We start from the raw sequence: 22317 nt of genomic DNA, 5'->3' as shown, positions 1-22317 counted from the left end.
ATAAAATATAGATTAAATTCTGGAATTATTTTGAATAAATTATAAATTTTCATTTTTCACTTTAATATTTGTTTTCAGTTCCACATTTCATGTTTTCAGATTCAAAACTTATTTTTTTTACGCCTTCAAATCTTTTTTTTTTTTTTTTCGGTTTCAAATTTTTTTTTTTTTTCGTTTTCAGATCTGTTTTTCACTTTCAGATAATTTTTTTTCGGTTTCAAATCTTTTTTTTTTTTTTCAGATCTGTTTTTCACTTTCAGATAATTTTTTTCGGTTTCAGACTTTTCAGATTTTTTGGCTTCAACCTGATTTTAGTGTCCACTCCTCTGTCATGTTCAGGAAATGGTGTTTTTTGAATGCTTTCTATCCACTATATACATGTGATGTTTACTTAATAAACTGATGCAAGTGACAAAGTTCCATTTAAAAAATTGTATTGACAACACATGGTACCAATTACACTATAAGAGCAATAAACTGATTGTGCAGTTAACTTCCCTCTGTTTGTAAGACATGTGAAAGATATAAGCCTTTTTTGAATAGACTTTGGGACATTAGTGGCATTTTTTTTTTTGTCATTAACACATAAAGGGAAAATAGGTGGACAGCTGGAAATGAACAGTGGCTAACGCCTTGCAGCTGGTGTTTTTACACCAATTTTAGTGTCCAGCTCAAGTTTTTGATAGTGGTCTTTGTTAATCAGAATGACCATAAACAGTGGCTTATAGCCTTATAAATGTAAAACATTATAGATAACTAACATTGCTAGTGTTACCTTTTCATGGTTAGTTTAAACAACATAACTTGTCCTGGTCCGCTTTGTTAATCAATCAATCAATCAAAGCTTTTATTACGGACACACACGGCCCAGAAAACAGACAGTAAGACATACAAATACAAAAAGACAAGTTAGTGTATTCTGATACTTAAGTTAGGCTGTGGTAGAAGCCTTCAAAGTTTGCCCACTTGGCATATTTTGTAAGGCATAACTGTCATGCTGTTACATGTAACGTTATAGTGTAAAACGTAATTTATCAGGCCAGAGCATTAATGTAAAGTCATATTTGTCTACTCTATAAAAGGAGACCTTCTTCACTGCAGCCAGTGTCAAGTTATGGTCATTCTGACAAACCGAGGTTAACAAAGACCAATACACGTTAAAGTAAAAAAAAACTTGAGCTGGACACTGAAATTAGTGTAAAAACACCAGCTAGTGTGAAGCTAACGTTAGTTAATGCTAACTTTAGTGCTAGCGATGCTTGATTGCCAGCTTTGTCCAGCTGTCCACCTATTTTCCTTTTATGTGTTAATCACAAAAAAAATGCCACTGAGGGGATAACGTCGCAAAGTATCTATTCAAAAATGCTAATATCTTTCACATGTCCTACCTGTGGGCTGGTGCCAGTGAATACTGTGGTGCTATAAGTCATACATGGAAGTGGGAGAAGTCATTGTTCCTGCTGAACTGCACAATCTGGCACAGTTTATTGCTCTTATAATGTAATTGGTACCATTTGTTGTCCACAACATTTTTTTAAATGGAACTTTGTCACTGGCATCAGTTTAAGTAAAAATCACATGTGTATATAGTGGATAAAAAGCATTCAGTCATAGTTCTCACAGTAACACCATTTCCTGAAGTCAACATGACAGAGGAGTCTTCTGCCTTCTTTGATAGGCTGTCACTCATAATGCCACGCCCCTCTGAGTTGAAGCCACGCCCCCCACGCCAAATCAGGGCCAAAAGTCTCAAACCGAAAAAAAAAATATCTGAAAGTGAAAAACAGATCTGAAACCGAAAAAAAAGATTTGAAGCCGTAAAAAAAAGATTTGAAGCCGTAAAAAAAATAACTTTTGAATCTGAAAACATGAAATGTGGAACTGAAAACAAATATAAAAGTGAAAAATGAAAATTTATAATTTATTCAAAATAATTCCAGAATTGAATCTATATTTTATTCAAACTGAAAGAAAAATTGGTACACTTATTTTTAGTTCAAATACATGGTTTTATTTTTTCCAAGTTTTGACCAAAACTTAAATTTTCAATTTCAAGCTTTATTTTTTCAACTATATATATTTTTTTCGAATGAACAAAACATTTGGCCCCGATTTAGCTCCATATGTATGTAGCTAATAGGTGCACATTTAAGACCCTTTTACCTTCGTTTGAACACAACCCATCTGAACAGCTATTGTTATCATGAATCCATGCTAGAATAAAGCTCTGGCAGATGTATCAACAGTAGCAAAGGGGGTTGGGGCTTAACAGAAAACCAATTCTAGAAGAAATAAATAAGAACTGGTCAAATAAAAACATTAGTATTAAAAGAAATTGTAAAAATGCAAAAAATAATATATATATATATATTCTTTTTTCTATCCATTCCTTCCCCTTTTCTTCCCTCCCTGCCTCTCTCTTTCAGTTGGCAGGCTGACCACTTCTTTCTCTTTGTCTTTCTAATGTCCTCTTTTCACTTACCATTGAGCCAGGCAGGCAAGTATTCGCTCTTCATGCTGTAGTGCTGTTGGCCCAGGTTCCTCAGAATGACTGGCTCCGTACCCAGGAAGTTGTTGAGCGTTGCTGAGTACAGCTCCTTATCTGTACCAACAAAATGCAAGCTTTTAGTTTAATTCTGTTTTTCAGCCACAATTGTACAGGCCTGAGAGAAGGACAGTGGTTCAGCAGGGAGACACATAAATAAGAACAGAGAATGGGTGCCTATTGGTTCAGAGATGTTGTTCACAATGAAGTGAATGCAGCATGCACAGTTGAATTGGACTCCTCTGGACTCTCAGTGCAGTATCGTATGGCTACACAACAGATGGTAAGTTTGTGGAGATTTGATGGACATGTTATGGTTCTGTTAGAGCTGTGAAAACATGGTGCTGTTCACTTAAAGGTCCCATGACATGGTGCTCTTTGGATTCTTTTATATAGACCATAGTGGTCCCCTAATACTGTATCTGAAGTCTCTTTTATATAGGCCTTAGTGGTCCCCTAATACTGTATCTGAAGTCTCTTTTATATAGACCTTAGTGGTCCCCTAATACTGTATCTGAAGTCTCTTTTATATAGGCCTTAGTGGTCCCCTAATACTGTATCTGAAGTCTCTTTTATATAGACCTTGGTCCCCTAGTACTGTATCTGAAGTCTCTTTCCCAAAATCCAGCCTTGGTGCAGAATTACAGCCACTAAAACCAGTCCCACAATGAGCTTTCCTTAGCATGTGCCATTTCTGTGTATGTAGCTATTGAGAAGGAGAGAGGGGGGGCAATGAGAAAGGTGGGGGGTGTGGCCTTGACCAACTGCCACTTTGCTCGTTTGAAAGCCATGATGTCTCTCTCTCTCTCTCATGGGTGGGCCAAATTCTCTGGGTGGGCAAAGCAGAGAAAGGGGAGGTAACCTTGCTCCTTATGACCTCATAAGGAGAAGATTCCAGATCGGCCCATCTGAGCTTTCATTTTCTCAAAGGCAGAGCAGGATACCCAGGGCTCGGTTTACACCTATAACCATTTCTAGCCACTGGGGGACCATAGGCAGGCTGGGCAAACGCATATTAATGTTAAAAAACCTCATAAAGTGAAATTTTCATGCCATGAGACCTTTAAAGCTGTGGTAGGCATTTTACTTTTGGCATTGTTGGGCAAATATTCCATTATAATCTTTTAGCCTATTGTAATTCAAGGGGTCTGAGAGAAAACAAGACTCCTGCATCTCTTCTTTGCTTTGGACTTTGGTCAATCACAGGTCATTTTAGAAAGAAAGAGAGAGAGAGAGAGAGAGAGAGAGAGAGAGAGAGAGAGAGAGAGAGTGAACGCTCCTATTGGCTGTTCTGCGCATATGCATATGTACAAAGAGGGGAGAGGGAGAGCTACAGGAAAAGGTCAAATTCTTCAAGTCAAGTTTTTTTGCATTCTACCAAAGACTCTCTACAACTAAAGATGGCACATTTCAAGCAGCGCCAATGGTATGAAACGTTACACCCTTCCTGACTCGTCATGGGCGTGGCCTCGTTTGAAAGTGTAGCGAACATCGTGTAGACGTTAGTTGACGTTAGCTTGTCTGTGTAGCCAGATCTCACGAGAGTTTGTTCCTGAGACAGAAACCGGTTTCGAACAAAGATAATTTTCTCCTGATTTGTCCGTCTGAAAAATGCCATTTTAGTGTCAGAATGTTGTGGAGATATGTCGCTCGTGAAAAATGGCTCCAATATTTACTTTGGTGACTATGGGGTGAAAGAACCGGTCACAATCGGTGTTCATGTTCACCTCTTCCATCGGAAGCAATAACCTCAGATCCTGCCGCTAGTCTCCTAAAGAGGCGTAGCAGTTGGCGGAGACCGCATGACACAGATACAGGAAGTTACACTTTGTTGTGTGGCAAAGTGTAACATTGTGGCGTCTTAGTTGTAAAATGTCTATGATTCTACCTACAGCAGCTTTAACTGTACAGACTGCTGAGATGGAACAATAGGAGCTGAGCTGTGTGTGGTGTTGAGATATTGACGTGAATGCATTTCCAACTAAGGACTAACATAGGCAGTTTTGGTTTAACATGACCCTTAAATGATCACTACATCCATTCAAAAACACAGAACACTTGTATTTAAGTGTAAGTTATATTACACAACTTCTATATAAAAATATATTTTTATTTTATAAAAGGTTTGTCTGTAAATGGAGTACATGAAAACATGCATGCATTTACATAAAGCTAAGTACAGTATGCGCTCACACACACACACACACACACACACACACACACACACACACACACACACACACACACACACACGCACACACATTTTTACTCACCAACTATCAGGCCAGTATGTCCTTTGGCAGGGTCATATGGACATTTACCCTTCCCATCTTCCAGAGCTGCAGTGTTGAGGGTAAAATAGTCTGCGTTCTGTAAACACACACACACACACACACACACACACACACACACACACACACACACACACACACACACAGGTGTTATTTTCGTGCTCAGTGTGTATCATGAACCACATTACAAAGCTCTGTCTGTCCGTTACAAGGACCATAGTTTCACCCCTCACCATGTTGTCCAATCGCATTAGTGTTACACACACACACACACACACACACACACACACACACACACACACACACACACACACACACACACACACACACACACACACACACACACACACACACACACACACACACACACACACACTAGCATTCACACATTCAGCTAATCCAGGATGGGATACTGTGTTCCATTGCATTTATTTTGATTTTATCACACAGTGGTCTTAGCCTGAGGTCAGATGGCTGACATCTCGAGTTGACACCTGTCAGTGTCAGCACCGGCTCGCAAAAACACTATCTAGGGAAACTCACACACACACACACACACACACACACACACACACACACAGGCATACGTACCACGTAGGTGCATTTGGGCTGGAAGGCGTAGGTGCCGCAGGTGTAGAGGTGTGTGTGGTTGTAGCTCTGCAGGAAACGGATGTAGTTGAAGCACTCGGTCTGTGAAGGCAACAGGAGCAATTGTTAGAATGCTGTTGTCTTTCCTAAAGTGGCAGTCAGTGCTGTTTTATCCTCTGTTAAGCCTATTTCACCATGAAGACTCTTGGTATGCACGCACACACACACACACACACACACACCTCTAAAATTTAGCTTTTTGTCTAATGCTTCAACTTCGGTTCTTTTAAATCCTTTTTTTTACCTGTAATACCTCACTAACCCCAGGGACAAGATCATGTTTGCTGATGCAGTAATATCATTTCATTAAAAATGTATGAAATCTGTTGGCCAGTCAGCGATTGAACGGATCTTTTGGCCGTGCCATGTTCTGTGTAGAAAAATTGAGGACACTGAACACGGGCAGCCTCCGAGAAAAACATTCCACTTTCATTTCTTTTGTGTTTGATGTAAATCCATTTTAACACAGTTTTACAAGTGTCCTATGTTGAGGACATCACTTAATAGATGATGTAGTGATGTAACCACATTATCTAAGTAACCTTTAAACTGAACAGAAAAGCGACAGATTGTTTCCATTCAAAAGATATGTGTGCAATTAACAGTGTAATATATGCACAGTTTTATGGGTAGTGCCCTTTAATGTCTGTGCTGTGATGAACAATAAAGCTCTTTGAATGGAATTGGAAACAGATGCTCACACATGATGCGAGAGGAATGAATAATTCAGCGCATCCACTTGATGTTGCCTTTGCAGCAGCAAAACACTATCTGTATCTCACGGCTGTAATAGGCGCAATATGATTTTTTTATTCATTTTTACAGCTCCAGCAATCAGTGGGGATAATCATGTGAGATGTGTCTGGCAGACCGGCTTCTTTTAGGCCCACAATTACAACATTACATAAAAAGACAGATCATTAAGTATAACGATGGGCAGTGTAAACACCATATGGTTATTCTTGCATACTAAGTCAATTTCTGTTGTATATGTAACCATATGTTTTACCGTAAGCATTCACAGCTATGTTAGTCACAGGACTGAAGTAGCTGTGCAAAAGAAATGTACTTTTGCCGGCATTTTTGACTAAATGTTCCACACTAACTATCCTGATCACAGGCCATCATTTTAAGAGCCACACCCCCAAACAGTGAAAGGACCAATTACATGTTGAGCTTTAATAACTTTTAAAAACGTAGTAACGAGTATTATTTTTAAAGCTCCTGTTATACTCATTTCTCAACATGTTTTTCTTTCTTTCTCGGAGTCAATTAGAATGAAAGTGGTGTTGCTACCATTGCACTCCAGTGAACTATTCTGTTTTGAAACCACATCAAAGATTACTGTTGTGCAATGCGAGAAGTTTTAGCTCCATTTCCAAAAGCTCTGCGTTTCTATAAATTATTGAACAAGGCTCCCTGCAAATGTACATTTTGCAGTCTAAGCAGTGAGAAGCTCTCGCTGAGATTAAAGTGCAAAGCTGTGGCCAGTTCACTATCTGTGTTTACAAATGTGCCACAAGTGACAGTTAAGGACTAGAGGCTCGTAAGCATGGACAAGGTATGAGTTGCTATCATGAAACATTTGGAAGAAGTGGAACCTCATGTGATTTCTTCCTTAAAAAAATTAATTAAAATAAAATAAAATCTGATTGACGAATGCTCCTCTGACTGTGGAACATCATTATAAGAAGCCCATGCATAAATTAAAGGAATCGTGTCCTGCTGAGAGTTAGATGAGAAGATTGATGCCACTCTCACGTCTGCTGTCTGTTAAATGCGAAGCCTCAGCATCAGTCTTTATCACATATTAGAATCTCTCTGAAACAGGACTTCACCCACTCTTTTTATTGATCAAGACACTTTGTTTTTAAACAGCAGATATGGTTTGTTTGTCCAAGAAAAATTTCCTTTGGGACAATAAAATATCTTAGAACACTTTAAACCTAACCGTGTCTGGAAGATGCACTTCCCCTGTGTGCTAATGTAATGACTGGAAGGTTTCCAGTGGGAAATCCCAGACTGACTTGACAAAATGTAATTGAGCAAAGTGAAGTGAGTAATGTCGCTCTCATAAACTAATGTCTTAAAAAAAACTACTGCCACGGTGCTCTCATAAACTAATGTCTTAAAAAAAACTACTGCCACGGTGCCCTGGAGCAATGCAGGTAACCCCGACGACTCTAACACTGGCAGCTAAAATCCTCGTTACCTGGTTGTTCTTCCCCTTGGCAACACACTCTCTCTTCTTATCCTGCGGAGCCAGCCAGTCAATCTGGAGAAAAGAAAGACACAGATGGTGACACGGTCCCACACATTGTCATGGATTTCAAAACTTTCCCATGATTCATTACGGACTCATAATAAAGTTTCCATGAGCATTCACAACGCAAACAGAACTGTATAGTGCTTTACTCCAAATGTTACAGCTTTCGTGCGTAACTTTTTGATATGAATTAATGTCTGTTACATTCAAGCCATTGCCAAATAGCTACAAAGCTAATTAAGACTATCGGCTCCACACAACTCTCTCTGTATTTCTCAGTATGGCTATGCTCAGGAGATTGTGGCGTCTGGCGACTTTCGCGAGCAGAAACACAAGTGGAGATAATGACCTCTTCTTAAAGCGCCCATATTATGCTCATTTTCAGGTTCATAATTGTATTTTGAAGTTGTACCAGAATAGGTTTACATGGTTTTATTTTCAAAAAACACCATATTTTTGCTGCAGCTCCTCTTTTCACCCTGTGCATTCAGGTCTCTGATTTAGCTACAGAGTGAGACATCTTACTTCTGTATCATCTTTGTTGGCACTCGCACATGCTCAGTAGCTAGGTAAGGATCATACCTGCAGAACAGGGACATGGAAGTAGTTCTTTTGTAGATTATGGTGAACTAGTGTGTGTTGTAGCAGTGTTTTGCCATTGTGAACGAGCTAGCATGCTACAGTTAGCCACGGTCACTGAAGGCTTGTATCATGTGGACGCGCCGACAGTTTTGTTGTCATTACTTAGAACTCCTCATGGGGGCAGCAGAAACTACGCACTATAGCGTTAACTATTATATAAAAATAAACAGCAACTTTTATCAATTTAAAACAGTTGGTGTAGCAGCCACATCTTTCTCCAGTATGTTTTTCATTTATATTATTCATTGATTATTATATTATGCACTGACATAGTAGGTGGTGGGCGTGATAACATTATATTTGTTTGCTTCACCTGTTCCTCCTTTATTGGACTGCTTACAGCCGCAACAGTTAGTTATGTACATATTTTCGAATGTTTTTGATTACAAAACAATGCTGCAACAGGTATGTAGCCTACATACTTCATAATATTTCATGGCTCTCTAATGACCGATACAAATTGTATCGTCATTATAGAGCCGTGAAATATTAAATGCACAATTTAAGCGGGGCTCTTATTGTGAAGAGTAGATACGGGGGAAGTGAAGCCAACGTTATGCCAGCGTCCTCAACCTTCATTGTGCAGTCGCTTAGTTTCATTCATATTTATTAATGTTCAACGCTGTCCAAACTGCTCCAAATTCCAAACACCAAGTTCATTGGGTACCCAGCAATACACCCGCTAAGTGTGAAGTAGATTGGATTAACGGCAACCGACACACTCAAACACACACAGAGGGTCCTCGACTTATAGTTAGATTCAATGACATTTCCAGGTCGGGAAAATTAGATATTTTTCTCCCATGACCGTGGGAACCCTGATGTGATGTGAGCAACATGTCTACAGGAACGTTTCTGTCTGCCTTTGGCCCATAAATAATACATACCGCAAAAATGTATCAATATATCATCTTCATTCGTTGCCATAGCCTCTAAAACAAATTATGCAAAGAAAATACGTGAAAATGACATCTCATTTCTTTCTAATGTGCAACACAGAGTGCACTCAGAGAGACACCACGGTAAAAAAAATAAAAATGCCACTTTGCTCGCTACTGTAGCTATAGCAACAACCACACAAAATGGTCCCTAATGACAGCAACTGCATTCTTTTTCGAACCATCAAATACATACAAAGTGGTTTTTGAAAGATTGGAGTACAAAGTATGCTTGTTCACCTTGAACCAATGATACAGTTAAGTCAGTTACAATAGTCCTCAGACTGACATGGAGACCAAGGCTCAGTCCCCTGCTTCTGAGTTGGCCACACCAAACATGCTGTTAGTGGCAAGGCACTAACAGTGAAACAGTGAGATGCTTTGTGCAGCAAAATTCCCTAATGATTTTACCATTGTCTAAGGATCAAAGACAGTGTAGCATAATGCACCTGTGGAAAGTACTACTCCTCTGACAAGCTTTTGTCCTCCAAAAAGGTACAATTCAGCTGACACATGTACAGCTGGGTATTAAAGTATTAAACTCAGATTTCCTTGACTGGGTTTAAACCAACAGCAATCAAACAATGGTTTTACTGCCAACCAAAAATAAATATGCACATTCTTTTAGGGCTGAGCAATTCATCGAATTTTAATCGCGATTACAATTTTAGCTATAACGATCACAAGAACAATGTAATCGAGAAAAGCAATTATTTTGCACATTATGCTTGCAAGTACATTCTTTTTTTGTCTTGTTTTCAGAATGAAAAAAATGCAATGGAAAGGGATGGAATGGAATGGGTTCAATTGGAAAATAAGGTTATTAATGATAATATGTTTATTTGATATAGCACCTTTTACAGACAAAGTCACAAAGTGCTTCACATGATAAACATTTATAAAAATACAGTAGGATCCCTTATAAGAAAATAAGCAAGTAAAAAAAAGGAATTGAAAGACCAATGAAAATCATTTAAAAGATGAAAACCTAAAACCCAAAGTTACAAACATGAGTCGAAAGTGAATTTAAACAAGTGTGTCTTCAGCTGCTTTTTGAAAGCTTCAACAGAGACTGCAGAACGTAAGACAGTAGGAAGGGCGTTCCACAGGTTTGGGGCCACCGCACTCAAAGGAATGGTCACCTTTAGTTTTTAAGTGAGTGCGTGGGACCACCAGTAGTCCCAGGTTAGGAGACCTGAGGGACCTGTTAGTAGTGTACGGATGGAGCAGGTCCGAGATATAAACAGGCGGCTGACCACGCAATGCTTTATTAGTCAGAAGAAGAACTTTAAATTGGATCCTGAACTTGATCAGAAGCCAATTTGATGAGTAGGGGTGGGAATCTTCACTGGCCTCATGATTCAATTGGATTAGGATTATCCTGTCAACGATTCGATATGATTCGATATCCCGATGCATCACGATGCACCACCACCACAAATTCATTATGTATTGCTACACATGGTTTTCATCAACCATTTCCAGCGGTCAGATATATATGAACTCCCGGTTTTATTGCATCTGCTCTTAAAAGACACTTCCTGGATGTATCGGAGTCTGAACACAGAAGACAACAGACAAAAGGCAAAAACAGAAAAGGCAGCAAACTGAAAATCAACAAGCAATATCAGTAGGCAATAATCGATTATTGTCTGTCACTGTATCGATGCAGAATCATCCACATCCGCATCGCGATGTATCGATGCAATGAATAATTTCAACACCCCTAGCAATGAGTATAAAATTGGAGGGATGTGCAACCTGGTCAACAGCCTTGCAGCAGAGTTCTGGACCAGTTGTAGACGGTCCTGGGACAACTGAGACAGGTGAAAACGGAGTTGCAGAAATCAAGCCAGGATGATATAAAACCATGAATGATCGTCTTAAGTTCAGAATGGGAAACAGCAGCTCTAAGTTTGGAAATGTTTCATAATTGAAAGAAACACGTGCGGGCCAGTGATTTGATATGTCGATCAAAATACATGTTATGATCAAATATAACACCAAGATTTCTCAGTTTGGACCAAAAGCTGAAAAAGAATAACGTAAGGGAAATTTCACAGTTGAAGATGTTGTTACTGTTGATTTGCTTAACTGTTTAACTGTTTTTTTTAAGTTCAAAAATTGCAACATCTTTCCAAAAGTCAATGAGGAATCGTGTTAAATAATCGTGATTTCAGTATTGACCAAAATAATTGGGATTATGATTTTGTCCATAACCGAGCAGCCCTACATTCTTTCACATTTTATACGTCCATACTTCCCTTCACGGTTGACGTTTGTTATTTAGTGCTATTTACAGTAGCTGCTTTTTTCGATTGGCTGTGTGACACATGGCTGAACTTTGCTCCGTGGATAGAAGCCCAAAATATGAAGTGTGTTTACTAAGAGCTTTCCACACCATTAGAAATAATTACACTGGTCATTACAGATGGAGAGCTGCTGCAAACGCAGTATTAAACTCGGATTTACTTGACTGGGTTTCAACCAGCAGCAATCAAACAATGGGTGTATTGCCATATACTGTACTGGTAGATAAGCTTTTAAAACCCAGACTTAGAATACTGACTTTTAATAATAGTGGCTTTGAAATGTAATAATATTTTACTATAGCCTAGAAATCTAGACGCATCCTAGCGGCAGCAAATGTAATTTGCAGCCAGGGTCGTCTAGCAACTCCCTGTTGGCTTGCGAGCTGGAAAAACCAAACTCTAGTCAGGCCAGTCACGTCGTGTATAGAGTCGGTGGGCGGGCTTAACATAATGACGGCATAGTTGCAACGGTTCCGTGTGAATTCCCTGCTAATTGGAAACAAAGAAGATGGCTGCTGCTGCTGGTGAACAGCGGTCTTTGGAATCGGCCTTGGCCGTGACGCTGGAAGACTTGGAGTTCAGCTTCTCTTTGAGAAAAGAACAAAGAACGGCACTGAAGTCATTCTTAAAGGAAGATGAGTTCGGAGTTTTGCCGACCGGATACGGCAAAAGTTTAATCTATCAACTAGCGTTGCTCTGCCTGGTTGTAGCGCTATCCTATTGCGTGCAGAGGAAATTTGAAAGACAACTGTTTATCCCGCCCCTCGGATTGAGCCCTGCCAATGGCCAGTTCCTAGACCCAAAATCTGGATGTAGGTCTGGGCGTCTGGCTTGTTTGCCACTGTCCACTGTCCACTGAATGCCCACATTCAATTCTCACTGTAGAGATGATGGAGTTGGAATGGTTAAGATTTAATAACTGAATTAAACAAATTAGTGGCTGTGAAATATTACCTGTAGGATCTGTGCCGTTAACTAATGCACTAGTTTCTAAAGAAACAAGATAAAAATAAGGCATTGCAACACCAGCACTTCATTGTTACTTCTAATTTGTTCCCAAGGGATTCTTATTAGTCACTGTCTACTTTATTATCTAATGAAGAAATTCACTTTTAATTCACACTCTTAAGGATTTAATGTGCCACATTAATATACTGTAAATATATCAATATGTCAAACACTTTTATTTTTAAAGCTTAGTATTGTATGCATCATACAAAAATAATGTGTAAAGGCTTTAGGCCACCCTACACGTTATTGTAGGCCCAGTTTAATTTGCAATTTAGTCTGATACAATATATGTACAGTAGTAGGGGGTCCCTGCTCCGTCTCTCTTTCTGTCATAGTCATTGAAAAGGTCTCAACTGATGAGCGTAAACCTTTATTTTGGGAAAGACCTCAGTGCTATTACATGGACACTTGATGCTTGCTCTTGGGGGGAATTACTGGAATTGTTGGGTCTTTGTAAATTATAGAGTGTGGTCTAGATCTACTCTATCTCGAAAGTGTCTTGAGATAACTCTTGTTATGATTTGATACTATCAATAAAATTGAATTGAATTGAAACAGCGCATTGCTGCAGCAAATTCAGTCCAAATTGTATCAGCGGTGCCTGAGGTACCACACGAGACGAGTGAACAAAAATCGTAAACAATCACCATGGGGAAAGAACATAATTAAATAACGTCGGAGGAAGCACTTCAGACACGAAAGGGAGCTGAAAGTCACAAAACCCTTCCTAGAACATATTCAGGGCAGAAAGACAGGCATGAAAGTAATGAAGGAAGACAGCAAAGAAATGAAAGAGTAGCAGTTAAAGGAATGAAGGAAGGAAGGAAGGAAGGAGGGGTGAGAGAGAGATGGGCCGATGGTGACAGAGGGGAAGGGACTATTCCCTCGTGCTCGCGCTGTCATCTGTCTGTGTTGGCTCCTTCCCTCTACATTGCACGCTGGGGGCTGACAACAGGTGGGCTTATCATTACTGTAAGACTCATAACCCTCACTCAAACAGCCTGTGCTGCATGTGTCAGTGTGTGTGTTTGTGTGTGTGTAGCCTATGTGTGTGTGCATCTAATAACTGCTCATTACGGCGCTAAATCAGATAACAATTCCCAAACCGCTGCGGGCGGCTCACTGCACCTTCATTGGACTGCTGTAATTGTATTGATTGCAATATGGACCAATTATTGAGGGAGCAAAGCAAAAAAAACGGATTGAGTCTCCGAAGCTTTAGCGTCTCTCCGAGCGTGTAAGTGTGTGTATATCAGGTCAGGTGCAGGGTATTTATAGAGCCCCAGAGTGCTTCACAGAAAAACAAGACGCACAAATTAAAAAAGAAAAAAAAAAAAAAAAATCAAAGAAAGATGGAATACGTGCATCATAAAGGAACAGAGCCAAAGCCTGCGCAAGTGTATGCGTGAAATGTGCGCGTGCGTGAGAGTGCCTGTGCTGACAGAAGTGAAATATTGGAGCCAATCGCCGCGCATATTGCGATCTTAATATCTGGCAGCTCGCTCACGCTATTACCGTTGGAGGCTTTTAGCAACAGATAACATAAATAACTTCCAAATAAAGTCATAACTCGTCAGAGAAACATCTGAACTCGGTCCAAGATGTATAAAACGAGATCATGTAAAAACCCCTTTCCTGATTAACAATGACTCATTATGTTATAAGAGCTTGTTTTTCTAGCTTTTCTGGTTTAACTTAACTGAAAGATTGAATGTATGTCAAAACTCAGTCAGAGGCTGTTAGATAAGTCTGAAACACAACACATAGGGATGCATTAATACATACTGTAATAGTGTGAGCTAATCAAAACAGAACGTACGCCTTTTCAGCTAACTGAAGCTAATTGTCATTACGTTCTCTTCATCTTCATTACGTGTCTCTTCTCTTCATCGAGGACCACAACAGGTGTGCGTTTGTTTTTGAATACCATTTTCATTTAACAAACGATTTTAGTCATTGACGCATTCAGTTTCTGACTTGTGTGCTATTGTTGAACGGTATTTTGTCCGTTTCAGGGCTCCACATACATGGTTTTCTACAGTTGAAAGAACACTTTGTGTTTACACACACTTTATTTACTTTATGTATGTACCTTTGTGTTGTCCTCCCGGGTAAAAATCAAAACTCAACCCTTTTTTAGGACCGTTTTTTCAATGTTCTTGCAGACTGATCTCATGAAGTGGCATATGTATGACACGCCAATTTGTATGCTATTTTTGGTGTGTTATCAAGACGCATACTTGCTTTTTAGCGTGTTTATCAATGTCGTCTGGCCTCCATTGACTTACATTACCTTGTGATTGTGTGTGAATTGACGCCATAGCGAGTAGTATGAAAGGGTGAAAATCCGCATAGGGAGGTTGGTCGGGGTGGAGGATGGGTCAAACAACGCAGGACTTTCACCCAGGAAACCGGGGATGGGGTCCCGTGTGTCACGTTTCCTAAACCCAACCGTCGCTTTCTTCTTTTCCTAAACCCAACCCCGTTCTTCTTTTCCTAAACCCAACCACGTTCTTCTTTTCCTAAACCCAACCACGTTCTTCTTTTCCTAAACCCAAATCGCGCCTCACGTTTCCTAAACCCAACAGTTCGCCGTGATGCTAATTCCTCGAACCGTCTTTCTTGCTCCGTCTCTGTGTTGCTCTTACACAGTTGCCCCTGGCAACCGATAGCGTAGGATCCACGGATGTATTAAGAGAACGCAGGATCCCAAAATGGTGGGCGGGCTCAGACACCTCCCAAATTGTCACGTGACAGCAAGCTACCATGGCATGTGTCGTCGTTGTCAATATGGTGTAGACTTGTAGCTCAAAATGCATACAGATAACATGGTTAAAGTGGCGTGTATGTTTACGTGAGGTCATGATGTCACATTGGTTCTTGGCACCTTTTTTGATGTTTCTGTCGCTTTTTTCAGGGTTTTCGTTTCTTTTTCTGCACTTTTCCCCCACCATTAACACCAACTTGAATAACAATTGAATAAAACACAAGAAAGAAACATTTTTTTTTGTGTGTGCCACAAACAATGTCCTTGAGTCCTAAAATGAGTCAAAAAAAGAATAAAATAAGGTTGGTCTGAAAGTTAATAGGCAGCAGAGAAGTGTGGCAGAAGCAGAGATTATGCTTTTTTTTTTTAAATGTTTTTTCTTCCTTTCCTGCATAACCAAGCTGAACCTTTCCCGCAATAATTATTTCCCAGTTAATATTATAATTGAATTTGGTGTATTTAAATGAAGCCTCTGCAATGTGTGTTTATCTCTGCAGCGCTCAGTAACCAGGCTTGTGTGAAGGAGACGCTGCTTTTTGTTCCGGAACTGTCCATCATCAAACTCTGTGATATTAAAATCTCTAAATGTGTTATCATTTTCATTTCTCACATCTCTACAAAAGCCTTTCAGAATGTGTGGGCGTTTGCAGTGACAGTTAATCAGGCAGTGTTGTGGATACAATTGTCTTTTCCTATCCTACTGAGCTTTAGTAAAAAATCAATGCCTTAAGTGGTGGAAAATGCAGCCTTAAAGCACCAAAAAGAGCTTTCTAGAAAGCTATAGTGAGCGACTATTTTATATTAATGACCGTCCGTTACATTCAAGCCATTGCCAAATGAGTTGATGCAAAGCTAATTAAAGGTCCCATAGCATGAAAATTTCACTTTATGAGTTTTTTTTTTTTTTTTTTAACATTAATAGTTCCCCCAGCCTGCCTATGGTCCCCCAGTGGCTTGAAATGGTGATAGGTGTAAACCGAGCCCTGGGTATCCTGCTCTGCCTTTGAGAAAATGAAAGCTCAAATGGGCCGATGTGGAATCTTGCTCCTTATGAGGTCATAAGGGGAAAGGTTACCTCCCTTTTCTCTGCTTTGCCCGCCCAGAGAATTTGGCCCACCCATGAGAGAGAGACATCATGGCTTGCAAACAACCAAAGCGGCAGTTGGTCAAGGCCACAGATACAGTATTAGGGGACCACTAAGGTCTATATAAAAGAGACTTCTGATACAGTATTAGGGGACCACTAAGGTCTATATAAAAGAGACTTCAGATACAGTATTAGGGGACCACTAAGGTCTATATAAAAGAGACTTCTGATACAGTATTAGGGGACCACTAAGGTCTATATAAAAGAGACTTCAGATACAGTATTAGGGGACCACTAAGGTCTATATAAAAGAGACTTCAGATACAGTATTAGGGGACCACTAAGGTCTATATAAAAGATACTTCAGATACAGTATTAGGGGACCACTAAGGTCTATATAAAAGAGACTTCAGATACTGTATTAGGGGACCACTAAGGTCTATATAAAAGAGACTTCAGATACAGTATTAGGGGACCACTAAGGTCTATATAAAAGAGACTTCAGATACAGTATTAGGGGACCACTAAGGTCTATATAAAAGAGACTTCAGATACAGTATTAGGGGACCACTAAGGTCTATATAAAAGAGACTTCAGATACAGTATTAGGGGACCACTAAGGTCTATATAAAAGAGACTTCAGATACAGTATTAGGGGACCACTAAGGTCTATATAAAAGTGACTTCAGATACAGTATTAGGGGACCACTAAGGTCTATATAAAAGAGACTTCAGATACAGTATTAGGGGACCACTAAGGTCTATATAAAAGTGACTTCAGATACAGTATTAGGGGACCACTAAGGTCTATATAAAAGAGACTTCAGATACAGTATTAGGGGACCACTAAGGTCTATATAAAAGAGACTTCAGATACAGTATTAGGGGACCACTATACGCACTATAGCTTTAAAAAAATATTAGGTCAAACAGTGATTTTATGGTCATGTGCACACTTTTTTTTTTTCCAAAGGGATCATCTACTTCACCAATAGCCTAGACCATTTATTAATTTTATACCTAAAATAGAAGTATTTTAAACTAAGTAAAGCGCTGTAACTTACGACGGACACTACGCCGTAGCCTGACGTGCACCTCTCGAAAAATGAAACTACACGTCGCGGCGACGCACATCGCTCGGCCGTGGTTTGATAGCGCTGCATTTCCCCCGGCTCATTTCCCCCGGCTCATTTCCTGGTTCTCCTTCCCCATCAACAACATGAAATCAAGGAGAGGGTTAACTTTTCCTGCTACAGATTTCCCACCGTGGTCAGAAAGAACAGTGGAGACACTTTGCTTCTCTCACTATGACTCTAGAGTCGGCACTCGCTGCGAAGCTAATCGCCGTCACTCTCTCACTCGCTCTACCACCACACACAAACACGCCGGCGCTGCTATTCTCTTAAAGAGATCGGCGTACACACCAACGCACAAGTATGAACTTCAGGCCACTTACGTAGGCTATGGCGAAAGCTCTGCGCGGAGCCTCCGCAGAAGAACCTGACATAAAATTGGGTGATTTCAGTCCAATCATTTTCTGGATGTTTAAATTGCTGCTGTGAAATTGACCCCAAGGGTAAAGCATGGGTAAATACATTTGAGGATACCAGGAGGGTTAAAGTGTATCTGTGTGTGTTACCTGAGGCCGTAGCTGTTTGCTAATGTCGTTGGGGTCCAGGGCGAACAACACCTCCCGCGCTCCGACATACAAAACCCTCTCGTGGTCGGACAGAGTCAGCATGCTGTAGTTGAACACTCCCTGAACGCTGAACCGTGCCATGCTGTCCAACACATCTGAAAAACAAGACACACAGGGGCATCATTGGACTGCCGATGGCTGCGAAACAGCTCGTCTTTCCTTTCAAATGATCTGTTGACAGATGACAGAATAAAAGCTGAGAAGAACATTTCACACTTCACTTGTTGAAATTGCTCCATGCCTCAGCTTATTCACACCAGTCGAGCCTCGCCCACTCCACCACCTATAGCTTAATGTCATCCATTCTGCTCAGACGGTACATGGTGCATCTCACCCACAGCTTTGCTTATCATTAGGAACAGTGTGTCGCCGCTTTTGGATTCACATCGTCTGTGAGCTCCTGCACATTTTAACCCTCTGGCCAAAATCTGCTCACAGACTTCCACCATCTCAGCTTCCATCTGCCTGTCCACATTTCTGCAATCCATTACCTAGTTCCAACTCCATTTAAACCCTACAGTTGCTCTGATCAATATTTGATATTAAAAAGGACTATATGTAATGGGGAAGATGTGGTTCAAAGTGGCAAACGCACATAGATTGAAACACTTGAGTTCCCCCCTCAGCTCTACGGAGCATCTAAACGCTCTCATCAGCGTCCTTTCAAGATGCGGCACGTAGGTGTTTTCAATGCTAAACTAACTGAACACTACCTGCCTACACCATAGCTGAAAGACAAAGTTTGCAGCTAGCTGGTGAATAGCATTTAAGCAGAGCATAGCATAGCCAGATATTTCCCTCAGGAGGTGGTAGGGAAAAACAACAGAGCTGAAAGGAGAGTCAATAATGGATGTATATTTATCAGATGGCCAGAAACACAATTTAAAGGAAATGCTAATGTTTCTCAGTGTTTGCTGGATGTGTAAATACCATAGACAGTATATAAGAATGGACCAACAGATCCCGTTGCTCTGGACGGAGACCAGTGAAGGCTATTAGAAGCACTTTTCCGGTGAGCGCTAGCGTTACTGTACAGCCTCCAACTGAGAGAGACGACGTAGATGTGAAGTGAGCAACCTGTCTTAAAGTTGTAAGTCTTTTGGTAGCTGTGCCGAGAGAAATCTCAATCATTCCCAATCCAGAGCTGCCAACTTTTCCCCAAACCTTGGAGTGAGATTTGGTGGGGCGAATCCAAACTTTTTCTACGTACAAAGCAAATGTCTTTGGCTCATTCAGCATCATTACTGTCAGGGTTTAAATTGTGATTTGTTATGTGGTGGGGTTCTCCCTAGGGGGGTCCGGGGGTATTACCTTGTTATGATATAAGAAGTGACCCATACAATGTTCCAAACATAATGTGCTACATGAAGAGACAGCAGCATATGACAGTATCAACAGCTGAGAAGATTTGGGTCTGTGGTGACCAGGTCCACCTCACACAAACTTCCTTCTCCCCTTCTCTCTCTTTACTACTACTACAACACACACACACACACACACACACACACACACACACACACACACACACAAATGCTTCTCAGTGTAGGGACCAGGGACCCAAAGTTAAATTAACATTGGTCTACCAAAGGGATCTACTAGGACCACTGAAATTCTAAAGAATGAGAACCACTGATTTATATACATTCTAATCCTTTAAAACTAAATACATAGAAATAACCATTTTTTGGGTACCAAGGGGACTGGTGGCCAAAGACCAAATCTCATTAGATTAGGCAGTGAGCGAAAATCATTCTTCAAACAAGGCCTCTCCCCACCAAAAGGTCCAGCAGAAACTAGACTGAAAAATAACAACAGCAAGACAAAAGACACAGCATGGCTCATTTTGTGCATGTGTTATAGCCTTTCTCAAACTTTTCTTGTGTCAAGGCCCAGTAATGTTTGGCCCTTGTCCTCTGTGCCCCACTTAATGTAGTTCTTTTGGAAAAAGAAAGTCTATTTTTTTCATTTTATGAAACATTTAATGTATTATTTACAGTTACATTTAGAGATGCACAGAGGTGAGCTGGCACAAACATCTGGACCAGTCATAGCTGCATGGCCTGGCAACCAAATGGCATCGGTTTTGTTTCCAGATTTTGTGAGGAGACATAATTTTGAGCATTAAACACTGGATTTTTAACACCTATTTCTATCCTTTTCTACATCAATTAATGCTGGAAACAATTGAAAATATATAAAAATAAGGCCCTCAGGCATTCTGTATTACTTCAACTATTCTCTAATCTAGTAGATCAACTTTTTCTAATTTAACGTCATGTCTGCTGAGTCAATAATTTACTCTTCCCTCCTCTTTTGTGTCTTTTTCTGGGGAAGTAAATCTATTTAAATGTGCATGTGGCACTTATTAATGTGAATCATACATTAAGTCATTTTAATTAATTTATAAACCCCTGGACTTCAATAGTTCAGATGTGTTACATCAGATTTTTTTACAACTTTGTGCACATTCAAAATAAACCTCCTCCCATCTGTGTTCTCCGAAATTTGGAGAGTTGTAATAGTCTGCTGTGCATGTTATTGCTCTGCTGATATGGTAGTATGTCATTCAGACCGTCTGACAGACACAGAGGACCATTTGGGTCTCTGGTCTCTGACAAAGTTTAGAGGCGGCTGTACGCTGCTCTTCATCAGAGGTAGAGCACGGACGCACCGCGTCACTGCCCACATCAGAGCGAGTCCACTACAATTAACTGAAGTTGCTACACTTACCAGCCGCGCTGCTCACCTCTGAGAGATTGGACACAAAGCGACGGACGGGTCTGTAATACTCAAAGCATACCTGAAGCCGGGGGAATGCGCCTGGGATGGCTCGTGAAGAAATATTCTCACATTTGCGACATTTAAAAAAAAAATAAAACCCTCTCACCGTCTCTGAAAGCATAACTAGTCGATCACGAGCGGCTCGACAGGTAGCTCTATAGATAAACATAAACTCATCTTTCAGGCATTTGACCGACCGTATTGTGATATTTTCTTCCCACTATGGCCACGCCAAATCCGCCCTTCAGTAGCATTCACACACTACTATTGGCCAGGCGTCCATGCTTACATGTACAGGTCCTATCCCCTGACCAATCCCCTAACCCTAACCTGAACCACTCGAGGTGAAATGACTAACCCCAACCAATCAAGCTGCTTCAAAGGGCGGGTCTTGGCGTGGCCATAGTGGGATTCGTAATTTTGCGACCGGGTTGACACTTCTTTCTTTTTTTTGACCGGGTTGACACTTCAGCGTGAGAAATTGGGGGTGTGGCGTGTGAGCGTGTGAAACCAATCAAATGCGTGTGTCTCACGGCCAATGCGTGAGAGTTGGCAGCTCTGCCAATCTTACAGAGACGGAGAGCATAGGTATATGTAAGGAGATAACATGGACACAGGCTAATTATTGCTAACTAAAATGCTAGTTAACATTAGTAATTAAACCTAAACAGCTCATATAAGTCGAAACTGCCTGCGAGCTTCTCCTTTAGAAATAAACAATGGACAAATAGAGTCTTTAAACGCTTCAGATGTAAAGTTATTCGCTGTCAAAGTGACGTCAAAATGAATGGCAGTCAATGGAATGCTAACGGGAGGTGATCGCTTTGTAGCATCAAAATGGCGCAATAGGAGGTTTGAGTTCTGAAGCGAAGCTTACCCCCCTTGGTAAATACAGTAGGAAGTAGTAGTACTACTAGTAGTAGCTGTAGTAGTAGTAGTAGTGGTGTTTGCCCCCGTCCACAGCAGTACATTGTGTACCTTCCTTGTCGGGACTCCTGCCTGCGTCTGTTGTTTTTGCTAGCAAAATGGCTACTAGCTTGTTCTGTTCTCCAGTTCAGGAGATTACTAACTGCCCTCTAATTTTTTCATGTAGCAGCTAGCTGGCGACTATAGCATTTAGCAGCTATATAGGCAGATATTTCCTTCTGGAGGTAGAAGAGAAAAACAACAGAGCTAAAAGGAGAGTCACTAATGGATGTACATTTGTCAGATGGCCAGAAACACAATTTAAAGGAAATGCTAATGCTTCTCGGTGTTTGCTGGATGTGTAAATACAGTAGGCATGTGTCAGCTAACACATTTAACAATGTTGTGTTAACAGCTTGTTGCA

At 40.5% G+C, this 22317-nt stretch overlaps 1 protein-coding gene across 4 annotated transcripts in view; it reads right to left on the bottom strand.

Annotated features, from left to right (window-relative positions):
- The window catches only part of sema4c (sema domain, immunoglobulin domain (Ig), transmembrane domain (TM) and short cytoplasmic domain, (semaphorin) 4C), a 118885-nt gene that overhangs the window by 22787 nt on the left and 73781 nt on the right, over positions 1-22317 (bottom strand). For 3 of the 4 annotated variants that reach the window (XM_028577595.1, XM_028577597.1, XM_028577596.1), the window contains 5 exons: positions 18147-18301; positions 7697-7759; positions 5428-5526; positions 4819-4915; positions 2483-2602 (listed from right to left, as the gene is read on the bottom strand). In XM_028577595.1, the coding sequence (XP_028433396.1) occupies positions 2483-2602; positions 4819-4915; positions 5428-5526; positions 7697-7759; positions 18147-18301 (534 nt within the window). Of the gene's footprint in view, positions 1-2482; positions 2603-4818; positions 4916-5427; positions 5527-7696; positions 7760-18146; positions 18302-21093; positions 21194-22317 lie in introns of those variants that run through there. The other variant, XM_028577599.1, reaches the window with a different exon arrangement.

This window comes from Perca flavescens, chromosome 5, assembly GCF_004354835.1.
Source record: "Perca flavescens isolate YP-PL-M2 chromosome 5, PFLA_1.0, whole genome shotgun sequence".
NCBI classification, from domain to species: Eukaryota; Metazoa; Chordata; class Actinopteri; order Perciformes; family Percidae; genus Perca; species Perca flavescens.
This window is presented reverse-complemented; position numbering and strand designations above follow the sequence as displayed.